Raw genomic sequence first — 14,186 nt, 5'->3', positions numbered from 1 at the left:
CAAATACGCCCATTAAATTAAAGCATGTTTTCTTATAAGTTTATTACCTGGAGCATTTTTAGAACTATATGTAGACGTATTATTTTGGTTTATTTCGTCAGCTGGCTAGACTCTTTATGCACGACTTGGCTACGCCTTAAAACGAGCTATTTTTCAACAATGCACCATCTACTGGACCTGGTCGGTTACTGTAGATTGTAAAATAGTGAAAACAAGTATTGTATCCTAACTATGGTTGCGCGATATAGATTATATGCGCTATAAATGATGTAAATTTGGCAAACAATAGAGCTTTTAATACTATTGTTATTTCGTGATAATGCATGTTGATGACATATTTTATGTGTCCCGCAAATTTGACAGCAACAGGCCAACAAACATGTCCTCAACGCATTGTAGCGTCCTCACTATGGGCTAATGTTCCCCCGAAATGCAATGCCACTTCTAAGTCGGATATCCTCGTCTCCATTGCGGCAAATAAAGTATGTTTATTTCGAGTAGCATTATCAACGGAGGACCAGGAAAAGTTAACATGCTATGCCACACACTGTAGAAAGATATGGTAACCACAAGCAGTGCTCTTGAATGTAAACATAGGTAGGGCGGATATTTTTTATCATCAAAAACTATCATATGTTGTTTATAAACTCAGGAAATACTGTAAGTCCCTGGACACAGGAGCGTTTAAAGCGCAAAAACCAAAGCCAATAGTAGGAAACAATTTAAATATGTATTTGATATTGTTGCACTGCCATCCTGTGTTTTTTATCTGAATATAGTTGTGATCAAAAATGTAATCATTCAATGATTCGGAAAATTTCTATAAATATTGGTATTGACCAATACTGCCCCTGTAACTTCTTGCTATTGAATTGGTGCTGGAACAAAATGTCCTCTAGAATGCGTGACGTCACGCGCACACGTCATCATACCACGACGTTTTAGCATGATACTTCCGCGCGAAATTTAAAATTGCAATTTAGTGCACTAAAAAGGCCGTATTGGCATGTGTTGCAATGTTAAGATTCCATCGATATATAAACTATCAGACTGCGTGGTCGGTAGTAGTGGGTTTCAGTAGGCCTTTAACAAACAGATTAGTAATAGTTTTAACAAATTAATACATCTGGAAATGATGCATATGTCACCACCCATTTAGTAGCCTTTTTAACCTGTTTTGAAATAGTTCTATTATCACTAGTGGTTAATGTGTCCGCCCTGAGATTGATAGGTCGTGAGTTCAAACCCCGGCCGAGTCATGCCAAAGACTATCCAAATGGGACCCATTACCTCCCTGCTTGACACTCAGTATCAAGGGTTGGAATTGGGGGTTAAATCACCAAAAAGTATTCACGGGCGCAGCCACCGCTGCTGCTCCCTGCTCCCCTCACCTCCAAGGGAGTGAGGTTGATGGGTCAAATGCAGAGGATAATCTCATTACACCTAGTTCGTGTGTGACAATCATTGGTACTTTTTTTAAATACCAAATAATATGTAGTGATTATATATTGTTATTGCATGAGGGTGCAATATATATTGCAATATAGATTTTAGGCCATACCACCCAAATATTTATGATTGATTGAATGGATGACGGGCTTCACGGTGGCAGAGGGGTTAGTGCGTCTGCCTCACAATACGAAGGTCCTGCAGTCCTGGGTTCAAATCCAGGCTCGGGATCTTTCTGTGTGGAGTTTGCATGTTCTCCCCGTGAATGCGTGGGTTCCCTCCGGGTACTCCGGCTTCCTCCCACCTCCAAAGACATGCACCTGGGGATAGGCTCCTCCCACCTCCAAAGACATGCACCTGGGGATAGGCTCCTCCCACTTCCAAAGACATGCACCTGGGGATAGGTTGATTGGCAACACTAAATTGGCCCAGTGTGTGAATGTGAGTGTGAATGTTGTCTGTCTATCTGTGTTGGCCCTGCGATGAGGTGGCGACTTGTCCAGGGTGTACCCCGCCTTCCGCCCGATTGTAGCTGAGATAGGCGCCAAAAGGGAATAAGCGGTAGAAAATGGATGGATGGGATGGATGATTGGATGACTGATTGAAACACTAATCCTAAACTTTATACAGAAATGCACCAAAATAAAATGGCCAACCTGCCCTCTCTTTACATTTCCCATGTACACTCTCATTTAAAACCTTTTTGTCTATAGAGTCTACATGGAAAAATGTTGTAAGGTGGAGTGTTTACAAAACACTAATTTGCCACGCACTGGATTTGGTCAGCCACAAATACAGTTAGCGCTATCTTTTTTCCCCTCCGTCACAATCACTTTATAACGGGACTGTGTGAATGCAGCTTGTCGTTCCAACTCTGTACAGTAGATGGCATTGAAACTCTGCAGAAACACACTTCACAAGCACCAGTCTGCCAACTTAGCAACTTTGTCAGACACTTTTAGATTGTGTTTTTAAAAAAAGGTGGTGTCGTCGAACACTTTTTAAAAACATGAACGTTTGCAACAACTAACATGAAAACAGGTGTTGCTGTTCTCGAAGAGCTGTGGTGTTTGGCTTGTGATATTAAAAAGTTTGTCCATCCATTTTCGACAGCTTGTCTCTCCAAGGGGGACTAAATACATTTTTGTTGTATTTGTAAATATATTTGTCTTGCTTTTACGTTTTTTGCTCACTTTTTGTCCCACACGGGGTCCCAAAAAATATTAAATGCACCCAGTTAAGCAAGGTAGACAATGACCCACCCCCACTCACCAACCCCACCCAACACCACAAATCGATTGCATCCTTGTGGGAAACACTGTGGAGTACCGACCATTTTTTGTGTTTGTGTGTAAAACATTGACAAATACAACCTTTTCAAAATCTGTACCATTGTAGTTGGTACTTTTATAATGGTACAGTTTTTGGTATCAGCCACTTTTAGCTTTACTCACAACTAATACTTCCTATTTGCAGAGTTTGCAATAAATCTCCTAGATCAGGGGTGCCCACACTTTTTCTGCAGGCGAGCTACTTTTCAATTGACCAACTCGAGGGGATCTACCTCATTTATATATATCATTTATATTTATTTATTTATGAAAGAGACATTTTTGTAAACAAGTTAAATGTGTTTAATGATAATACAAGCATGTGTAACACATATAGATGTATTTCTTTCACAAAGACAAGAATATAAGTTGGTGTATTACCTGATTCTGATGACTTGCATTGATTGAAATCAGACAGTAATGATGATAACGCCCACATTTTCAAATGGAGGAGAAAAAAAGTTGTCTTTTCTGTACAATACCACATGAAAGTGGTTGGTTTTTGGGATCTAATTCATCCAGCTTCCATACACTTTACAAGAAAAACATTGGCGGCAAATTCCGTAGCTTGCTTGATTGACATTCACGGCACCCGAGGGTCTTGTGAGATGACGCTGGCTGCTGCCAGTTCATTATTATGAAAAAATGACAGAGAGGAAGGCGAGAAACACTTTTTATTTCAACAGACTTTCGCGCCGTCCCTTCCGTCAAAACTCTCAAGGCCGACTGCACATTTCCTATCTTCACAATAAAAGCCCTGCTTCATGCTGCCTGCGCTAACAAAATAAGAGTCTCGGAAAGCTGGCGTGCACATCACTTGTGCTTTCTGAGGGATCGCTTGTGCACACCAGTTTTCCGAGACTCTGTATTTAGTTAGCGCAGGCAGCATGAAGCAGGGCTTTTATTGTGAAGATAGGAAATGTGCAGTCGGCCTTTAGAGTTTTGACGGAAGGTACGGCGCGAGAGTCTGTTGAAATAAAAAGTGTTTCTCGCCTTCCTCTCGGTCATATTTTCATAATAATGATCTTGCAGCAGCCAGCGTCATGTCACAAGACCCTCCGGTACCGTGAATGTCATTTAAGTGACGTCTTGGTGAAGATTGATGATCACTAATTTTTAGGTCTATTTTTTTTTAAAGCCTGGCTGGAGATCGACTGACACACCCCCCGCGGTCGACTGGTAGCTCGCGATCGACGTAATGGGCACCCCTGTCCTAGATAGACTATTACGGGTGTCCCGATACAACTTTTTTACTTCCGATATGATACTGATCCTAGAGCCTTGAGTACTGGCCAATACCAATATTGATCCGATACGATATCAGCACAAATCATGGTACATCATTTTATTATTTTCTCATGTGGAATGTTAAAAAAGGTTTGATCGAGTGAAATTACTCAGAGTACAATGGTAGGTATGGAAAAACACTAACCTATTTATTATTAACTCAGGGTTCGTACGGGTGCTTAAAAACCTTAAATGCTTGGATTTGAATGTTGTGTTTTTAAGGTTTGAAAAATGCTTGAATTTTGGGTGAAGTGCTGGTAAACGCTTGGAATTGTACATCATATTTATCGGCAGTTGGACTCAGTAGGTTAATTATAAAATGGAAAAAAATTGAATAAGTTTCCTTAAAAATGACCCCGACTTTAAACAAGTTGAAAAACTTATTCGGGTGTTACCGTTTATCGGTCAATTGTACGGAATATGTACCGTACTGTGCAATTTAGTAATACAAATTCAAATCAATCAATCAAACAAACATGCTTGATCTGTTGGCTTTGCACGAGCCCTTACATTAGGTTGTTTTCATGCCAGAGCCGTGTGTGTCGCCCCCAAGAGGACAGTGGTCCATCAGTACATCATGCCGGGAAGTTTTCGTTTTAATGAACATGATGCATGCATGAATTATGATATAAACAAACAAGTAAACAATAATAAATGTTATTTTTTGTAAGGAATGATAGATAGATAGATAGATAGATAGTACTTTATTGATTCCTTCAGGAGAGTTCCTTCAGGAAAATTAAAATTCCAGCAGCAGTGTACAGAGTTGAGATCAATTTTTAAAAAAAGTAAAAAATGGGGGTTTAAATGGAAACAAAATAGAGAAATATTACAATAAGAATTAAAAAAAAATGCACAGTAGATGCACAGTATACATGAATGATGATGATACAAACAAACAAGTAAACAACGTTTGCAAACACCAATGACATTGAATAGTCTACAGAAACACTGCTTCATTTTCTACGCCCTATTCAGTTAATGATGACTGCTGGTTCAATTTTAGGCTTAGGTTTTAGCAGATTTTCCCTATTTTTCCTACAGACAGCATTTGGTGACCTCAGACAACAAGGCTATGAATTGATTCATGCTGGTTTTCGCCTTTTGAAGGGTACTGGAAAAACAGAAAAATTGATCTTGAAAGTCCTTAAAAAGTGCTTGAATTTGCCCATGGAAAAGGTTTTACGAAGCCTGTAACTGTCAATGGTGGACATGTGCTGTCTTTAATTTGAAATTGAGTGGTATTTGCAAGAATCCACAATAACGCATTAAATTAGTGCTCTGATGCAGACACGTTTGTCACTGGATACTTTCTAATACGCTTCTGCCTTACAGACTTAAGTAATATGCAACTATAATTATTAGATATAAATATTGTGTTGGGGACTGGGGTTAGTGCATGTGCCTCACAATACGAAGATCCTGAGTAGTTGTGAGTTCAATCACGGGCGCAGGATCTTTCTGTGTGGAGTTTGCATGTTCCCCCCGTGACTGCGTGGGTTCCGTCCCTCCTCCCACCTCCAAAAACATGCACCTGGGGATAGGTTGATTGGCAACACTAAATTGGCCCTAGTGTGTGAATGTGAGTGTGAATGTTGTCTGTCTATCTGTGTTGGCCCTGCGATGAGGGGGTGACTTGTTCAGGGTGTACCCCGCCTTCCGCCCGAATGCAGCTGAGATAGGCCCCAGCACCCGCTGTGACCCCAAAAGGGAATAAGCGGTAGAAAATGGATGGATGTTTTAGAATGAAGTGTTGTTCAATTAAGGACACTTATCATGTATGTCAAGCTTGTGTGCTTAGCTGTTGTGTAGCTGCTAACCCTTAGTACAGTGGTTCTCAAATGGGGGTACGCGCACCCCTGGGAGTACTTGACAGAACGCCAGGGGGTATGTGAGATTTTAAAAACATATTCTAAAAATAGAAACAATTCAAAAATCCATTTTAAACATACAATACTTCAACAAAATATGAACACAAGTTCATAAACTGTGAAAAGAAATACAACAATCCAATATTCAGTGTTGACAGCTAGATTTTTTTATGGACATGTTCCATAAATACTGATGTTAAAGATTTATTTTTCTGTGGAGAAATGTTTATAATTAATGTCATGAATCCAGATGGATCTCTATTACAATCCCCAAAGAGGGCACTTTAAGTTGATGATTACTTCTATGTGTAGAAATCTTTATTTATAATTGAATCACTTGTTTATTTCTCAACAAGTTTTTAGTTATTTTTATATCTTTTTTTTTCAAATAGTTCAAGAAAGACCACTACAAATGAGCAATATTTTGCACTGTTATACAATTGAATAAATCAGAAACTGATGACATAGTGCTGTATTTTACTTCTTTATCTCTTTTTTTCAACCGAAAATGCTTTGCTCTAATTACGGGGGACTTGAATTAAAAAAAATGTTCACAGGGGGTACATCACTGAAAAAAGGTTGAGAACCACCGCCCTAGTAGACTATACCCAACCATGTTTAGCTTTTGTAAATGACTAAAATAACAGAAAAGAGCTGTCCAGCTTTGCACACGTAACAAGAATCCAGGCGACAGGATTTTTAGATGTAAGCTGATATCATCCGATAGTGGTTTGTTTGCTTGTCTGATCGGGACACTCCTTTTAACAATATCAAAGAATTTCGGCCCAAAATTTTTTTATTTGGAGCATGAGCATGAAAGTTGGAAATAACATTGCCAAATATAGGATAAGGAATTCTTAAATTAATGCCATGCTTTTTCTTTTCTTTCATCTGTCTTTGTCGTCCAGGCCTTCTCAGGTACTGTCGTGGAAAAAGAGCCAATGCCCTTGGCTGTTCCCCATCTGACCATCGCACCGCCCGCCCTTCCAACCATCCCGGAGTGGAAACAGGAGGAGGCGGCGCCCGACGCGTCGCCCCCTCCTCAACCTGTTAAACGGGTGTCAAAGTTCAAAGCTGCCAGGATGCAGCAGAAATGACACCGGGTGTGTTTTGCTCCCCGACAGTCAGCATCTTCTCCTTTTCTTTACATCCTTTAGCAATCATGGGCTACAGATATATACGGTTTAGGTTAGTATAAAGGCGAGCTAATGATTTGGTTCCTCTTTTTTTGCTATTGACGGTGTTGTCGGACTGTAATCTCAGTGTAGCTTGCCATCATGTCAACCAAACAACTCATTTGAAGCTCCTTAATGAATGTTCTTAAAGCTTTATTATTGTGATGAGACGAGGAAGGAAGGAAAAGGAAAATAAATGATTTTGCATACAAGTCATTCTTTTTAGTAGGAATTATCTTTCAGTGTACCTGGCTGGGTCCTTGCTGGGTTCAAAGTGTTTGTCAGGAACTAAATTGATGTTACGCCGCATAGTAATAGCTTGTCAGTTTTGCTCCCAGTGTAAATGGTTATGGTCTGATATTGTCATTACTAATAATTGTTTCTCCTGTCTGCACTGGTCGACGACAGAATTGCGAGCAAACTTTACATGAAACCATATTATTCAACAAGATATTAATAAATACTATGACAGCAGCAACAATTGAAAGACCGCTAGGACAGGGGTCGGCAACCCAAAATGTTGAAAGAGCCATATTGGAGCAATTATACAAAAAAAGTCTGTCTGGAGCCACAAAAAAATTAAAAAACTTATATAAGTGTTATAATTATGGTGACATACGATGTAAGGGTCTATATTAGCTATATTAGCCTGTGAAAAGTGTTATAATGAAGTGTGAAGTAAATTATATTTAAATAGCGCTTTTCTCTAATGACTTAAAGCGCTTTACAGAGTGAAACCCAATGTCTTAAGTTACATTTAAACCAGTGTGGATGGCACTGGGAGCAGGTGGGTAAAGGGTCTTGCCCAAGGACACAACAGCAGTGACTAGGATAGTGGAGGAGAGAATCGAACCTGGAACCCTCAAGTTGCTGGCACGGCCACTCTACCAACCCAGCTATGCCACCCCATATAATGAAGACAACACATGATATAAGTAACTGATTAGCTATATTAGCCTACTATCAAAATGAATATGTTTCGCAGACTGACGCAAAACTTTGTTGGCAGAAATGTTGAAATGTAATATTTAGTCGACACATTTTTACAACATTGGGAAACATCAGTGAAACCTTTAAGAGGTTGAGATAACTCCTGGAAATGAAAGGTATAGATGTGTGTGTCCAAGTTAAAGGAAACCTAATGGATTTATTAACGTTTGCTGTGGTCTGGAACAACATGGCACACAAACTATCAGAAATGCAGTGAATATTACATCAAGATAATATGTAATGAGACATGCAAGTATAAATTAAATACACAGAGGACATAAGTAAAGGAAATTGCAGTCATGCACTGAGCAGATATGTCTGATTAGCACTCCAACAAGTTGATAACATCAACAAAGCTCACCCGTGTGCATTCGCGCACAGTATACAACATTTGGTGGACAAAGAAGGAGTGGCATCAAAAACATCTATCTGTAGCAGCGTTTGAGAAAGTGACACATGTAAACAAACTGTTGAGTGGGGCGGTATAGCTCGGTTGGTAGAGTGGCCGTGCCAGCAACTTGAGGGTTGCAGGTTCGATCCCTGCTTCTGCCGTTGTGTCCTTGGGCAAGACACTTTACCCATCTGCTCCCAGTGCCACCCACAATGGTTTAAATGAAACAAATTAGATATAGGTTTCAGTATGTAAAGCATTTTGAGTAACGAGAGAAAAAGCGCTATATAAATATAATTTTCTTCACTTGAGTCACAGTCCACACAGCGGTGAGTTCAAGGGCCGCTGAAATTAGTAGGACAAAACGACGCTCGCCAAATACTCTCATCAGTGAAGCATAAACACAAAGGTGTTAAACAGAGGGCTTTCTTACAAATAGGAAGGTTTGTGTCGTGTTTGTCCTCCTCCAGATATCATATTACAAAAAAACATGTTTTTCACCCTATTTTTTTTCCTATTTCCATACATTTTTGAATGGGTTGCTGACCTTTGCACTCGGATATCTCTCTGTGAATTGATTCAGCCTTAACAAAATGATCATATGACTTAAGAAATAAAGACTTCCAGTATGATCGCTTGTTATTTCTGAGATTAAGTTTCACAATTCCCAAATTAACCTAATCCGCATTGTTGTTTTAATCCTTCAAGGTTGACTTTGGTTCATTGTTGCGTAACCGGCTGGATATTTGGTATTGCTTAACGGCACCGACCGCTATCTTTTTTTAACCGTTTCGGTAGTCACGGGGTCTTCAAGGGGGAGAATTCCACAGACATGACCCTAATATGGGTGTGGACTGAAGTCACTTTTTGTTTTCCCGACATGATTATGGAACTCACACGCACTTGAACTTCATTTTCGCCCAAGCTGCTTTGATTAAATCCGTTGCTTGTGAGCTTGAAAGGCTATCATTGCCTTTTTAGTTTGAACGCCGGGAGTGCGGGTCTCTGATAAGGAGCTTTTAAAAACAGAATCTGAGGTGACTCGGACCCTTGGATTATTCCTCCAATATGAAAATCCAGGTAGCATGAGACAGATTAGGCCGCGCTTAACATGCTGGCGTTGGGCTGGTGAGACACAGATCAATGGTCTTAATGGAGGTTCATCTGCGAAAGGTGTGTGCTCCAACAGAGCAGAACTACTTTTCAAAGAAACTCCGCACATAAACTGGGATGAGACGCTACAAAATCTACATTGCAGGGATTAAGGAGGATTTTAAAATGTTGCCCGATGACAGGTTCGTACAGGAATTGTTATCCAGACAGGTGAACCCGCAAAAGAAGAGAGCATTAAAAAGCAGGCAAGTACTGCATATCTGCCTAATCGAGCACATAGTACCAAATATTGAAGTATGCATAACTCTCTGAGTCAGAAAAGAGTTATATCAAATTCAATAATTCATATACTAGTGGTTCTCAAACTTGCTCTCCAAGTAGCATCCAAAACATTAAAATACAGTAGCGTAGTAGGCATACGCAGTCACTAAAAACGAGGCAGAGGTTTTATTTAATGAGTACTTTTACTATTTGAGGACACTGTAACATTACAACCAGTTTGAATAGTACCACTGTATTTGAATATAGGAAAATAAAATGTGCTTTAATGAAGTGATTATTTAATATACCACTAGATGGAGCCCGTGTACCACTGGTGGTACATGTATCGCAGTTTTAGAATCATTGTACTTAAGTATATATTTTAAAACTGCTTTACATACAACTAGCTGGATTGATGGGTCATATATATATATATATATATATACATATACACGTGTATACACATACACACATATACAAATATATACATATACAAATATACACACATATATATACATACATATATACACACATATATATATATATATATATACTCACATATACATACATATATACATATACACACATACAGTATATATATATACTGTATATGTATTTATTGAATAATACTTCAACACATCCATATATACTCACATATGCATACATATACATACATATATACAGTACATATACACACATATACAGACATAAATCTACATATATACTCACATATATATATGTACATACACATAATATATATATATACATATTTGTATATGTTAGTATGTATATATATATATATATATATATGTGTGTATACATAGGTATATGTGTGTGTAGATATATATATGTATATAATATATATGTATATGTGTGTATATATGTGTTTATTCAGGTATATGTGTGTGTGTGTGTGTACTGTATATATATATATATATATATATATATATATATATATATATATATATATATATATATATATGTATATATATATATATATATATATATATGTATATGTATGTATATATATATATATATATATTAATGGGGAATTTGTCGCTTTCTCGGTCCCAATAGCTCCTGCTGCTGGAGGCTCCCATTATAACCAATGTGAGGATGTGAGGAGCCCTCACACCGGTGACGTCATCGTCTGCTACTTCCGGTAAAGGCAGGGCTTTTTTATTTGCGACCAATAGTTATAAACTTGATCGTCGATGTTCTCTACTAAATCCTTTCAGCAAAAATATGGCAATATCGCGAAATGATCAAGTATGACACATAGAATGGACCTGCTGTCCCCGTTTAAATAGGAAAATCTCATTTCAATAGGCCTTTAAAGGCCTACTGAAAGCCGCTACTAGCGACCACGCAGTCTGATAGTTTATATATCAATGATGAAATATTAACATTGCAACACATGCCAATACGGCCTTTTTAGTTTACTAAATTGCAACTTTAAATTTCCAACGAGTTTCTTGTTGAAAACGTCGCGGAATGATGACGCTTACGTGTGACGTCACTGACTGTCAGGAAATATTAGCAGCTGCACCATCGGCGGCTAAAAGTCGACTGTTTTAACCGCATAATTACACAGTATTTTGGACATCTGTGTTGCTGAATCTTTTGCAATTTGTTCAATTAATAATGGAGACTATAAAGAAGAATGCTGTTGGTGGAAAGCGGTGGATTGCAGCTGCCTTTAGCACCGAGACACAGCCGATGTTTGTTTGTTGTGAAGCGGAGCGGTCAAGCGAACATGTTTTCTCTACGTCAACCAGCATGTTTTTGGATGGGGGAATTGTGATATATATTTTACAGGAGACATCATTGGATTATTCGTCGTCCTGCAGCAGCGGCAGCTGTGAGCTTGGCTCCTTGGCTTCTCTCTGAGACACTTCGTGTTCACCGCAGCCATCCGACCTCGAGGTATGTCTTTAAAATCTCACTAAAACATTATTAAAACAATAAGCAGATAAGGGATCTTCCGGAATTATCCTAGTAAATGTGTCTAATTACATCTGAAACGCTCACACTGCCGCCGCCCGGAGCAGTCACTTTTATTTTTTTTTCTTTCTCTAGTCCTTCACTATCAATATCCTAATTCACGAATCTTTCATCCTCGTTCAAATTAATGGGGAAATTGTCGCTTTCTCGGTCCGAATTGCTCTTACTGCTGGCGGCTCCCATTAAAAACAATGTGAGGACGCGAGGAGCCCTGCAACTCGTGATGTCACGCGCACATACTTCCGGCAAAGGCAGGGCTTTTCTATCAGCGACCAAAAGTTGCGAACTTTATCGTCGATGTTCTCTACTAAATCCTTTCAGCAAAAATATGGCAATATTGCGAAATGATCAAGTATGACACATAGAATGGACCTGCTATCCCGTTTGAATAAGAAAATCTCATTTCAGTAGGGCTTTGAGAACCACTGCCCTAGTGCAGTGGTTCTCAAATTTGGGTACTTGAAGGTATGCCAAGGGGTACGTGAGATTTTTTTTTTTAATATTCGAAAAATAGCAACAATTAAAAAATACTTTATGAATATATTTATTGAGTAATACTTCAACAAAACATGAATGTAAGGTCATAAACCGTGAAAAGAAATGCAACAATGCAATATTCAGTGATGACAGCTAGATTTTTTTTGTGGACATGTTCCATAAATATTGAGGGTAAAAATTTCTTTTTTTGTGAAGAAATGTTTAGAATGAAGTTCATGAATCCAGATGGATCTCTATTACAATCCCCAAAAAGGGCTCTTTAAGTTGATGATTACTTCTATGTGTAGAAATATTTATTTATAATTGAATCACTTGTTTATTTTTCAGCAAGTTTTTACTTATTCTTATATCTTTTTTTCCAAATAGTTCAAGAAAGACCACTACAAATGAGCAATCTTTTGCATTGTTATACAATTTAATAAATCAGGAACTGATGACATAGTGCTGTATTTTTTTACTTTTTCAACCAAAAACGTTTTGTTCTGATTAGGGGGTACTTGAATTAAAATAATGTTCACAGGGGGTAGTGAAGTGAAGTGAATTATATTTATATAGCACTTTTTCTCTAGTGACTCAAAGCACTTTACATAGTGAAACTTAATATCTATTTTTTACATTTAAACCAGTGTGGGTGGCACTGGGAGCAGGTGGGTAAAGTGTCTTGCCCAAGGACACAACGGCAATGACTAGGATGGCGGAAGCGGGGATCGAACCCGTAACCCTAAAGTTGCTGGCACAGCCGCTCTACCAACCGAGATATACTGAAAAAAGGATGAGAACCACTGCCCTGGTGTGTGAATGTGAGTGTGAATGTTGTCTATTTGTGTCCCCCCCCCTCCTCGAGCCCAAAGGGAATAAGCGGTAGAAAATGGATGGATTGATGGATAATAAATGGTAGCACACATGTCATTAATGAGAGAAAAAAAGGGCGGAATAATAATGATGACATTATGCAAGTGTGATATTTTATGCTTTCCAGCATTCTCCCAATCAATTTTGTATTGACAGCTCCACAGTCGCGAAAGTGCTGAAAGGAACTCTCGCCTGTTTTTTTTTTTTTGTTTTTTTTTTTCTGTCCCCCACCCGCACAAAGCGTCCAGTGTGTGCCGGTATCGACTGTGACATGCATAATAGCTAATTAAATATTCAAATAGACGCATATGAGCGGGATGGATGATGCGCCCTCCACATTTTTACGCACGGCGCGCGTCTGTTCCACTTCCACGTCGGCGTCCGCATGAAGGAGACACAAGACTCATAAACGCCAATATTCCCGAGTCCGACTGGAACATTGCGGCACGTCTTTCTTCCCCCGCCGGAAATACCCGACAGCCGAGAGGGCGACCTGATTGAAAACACTTTTTTTTTTTTTCTTAAAAGGACATTTTTTTTTATTTTTTTTTAAAATAAAATCGTGTCGGTCATCGTGCGACCACGTCCCCATTGACGACACCTGTCCAAGTCAGGTAAGACTCGTTAACATTTCGTCAAGTTGCCTCTGAAAAGTTTCAAAAATATACGTTAATAACCGCGAATATGCTCATTATGGACATATTTGCCGCGCATTTCTGCTATTCACTCGGAACTCAACTTACGTTTTAACATTCTAAACACGCCTTTAATAAGTTTGGGGATGATTTAGAAGACAGTTAGACCAAATAAATCAGTTTTATATAGTTTTTTTTATTGCGTCTTCATTTTGCTCGTACTCGAGTGGGTGGATCGATCCAGCGATCGATCCATTCTTCGGCAACGGGTCGATACTAGCCTAAAGACATCGATCATTTTTTTTTCATTGTTATTTGGTTCATATTGC

General features: G+C 38.8%; 1 protein-coding gene across 1 annotated transcript in view; it reads left to right on the top strand.

The window, feature by feature from the left end:
* uri1 (URI1 prefoldin like chaperone) overlaps positions 1-7,325 on the top strand; it is a 33,048-nt gene extending 25,723 nt beyond the window's left edge. Inside the window, exon 11 of the mRNA XM_061917842.1 lies at positions 6,847-7,325. Coding sequence (XP_061773826.1) covers positions 6,847-7,035 — 189 coding nt within the window. The 3' untranslated portion in view covers positions 7,036-7,325. The remainder of the gene's footprint in view (positions 1-6,846) is intronic.
* Positions 7,326-14,186: the final 6,861 nt, after the last annotated feature.

This window comes from Nerophis ophidion, linkage group LG12 (assembly GCF_033978795.1).
Source record: "Nerophis ophidion isolate RoL-2023_Sa linkage group LG12, RoL_Noph_v1.0, whole genome shotgun sequence".
Lineage (NCBI taxonomy): Eukaryota > Metazoa > Chordata > Actinopteri > Syngnathiformes > Syngnathidae > Nerophis > Nerophis ophidion.
The sequence above is the reverse complement of the archived record's forward strand: the minus strand, read 5'-3'. Positions and strand labels throughout refer to the sequence as shown.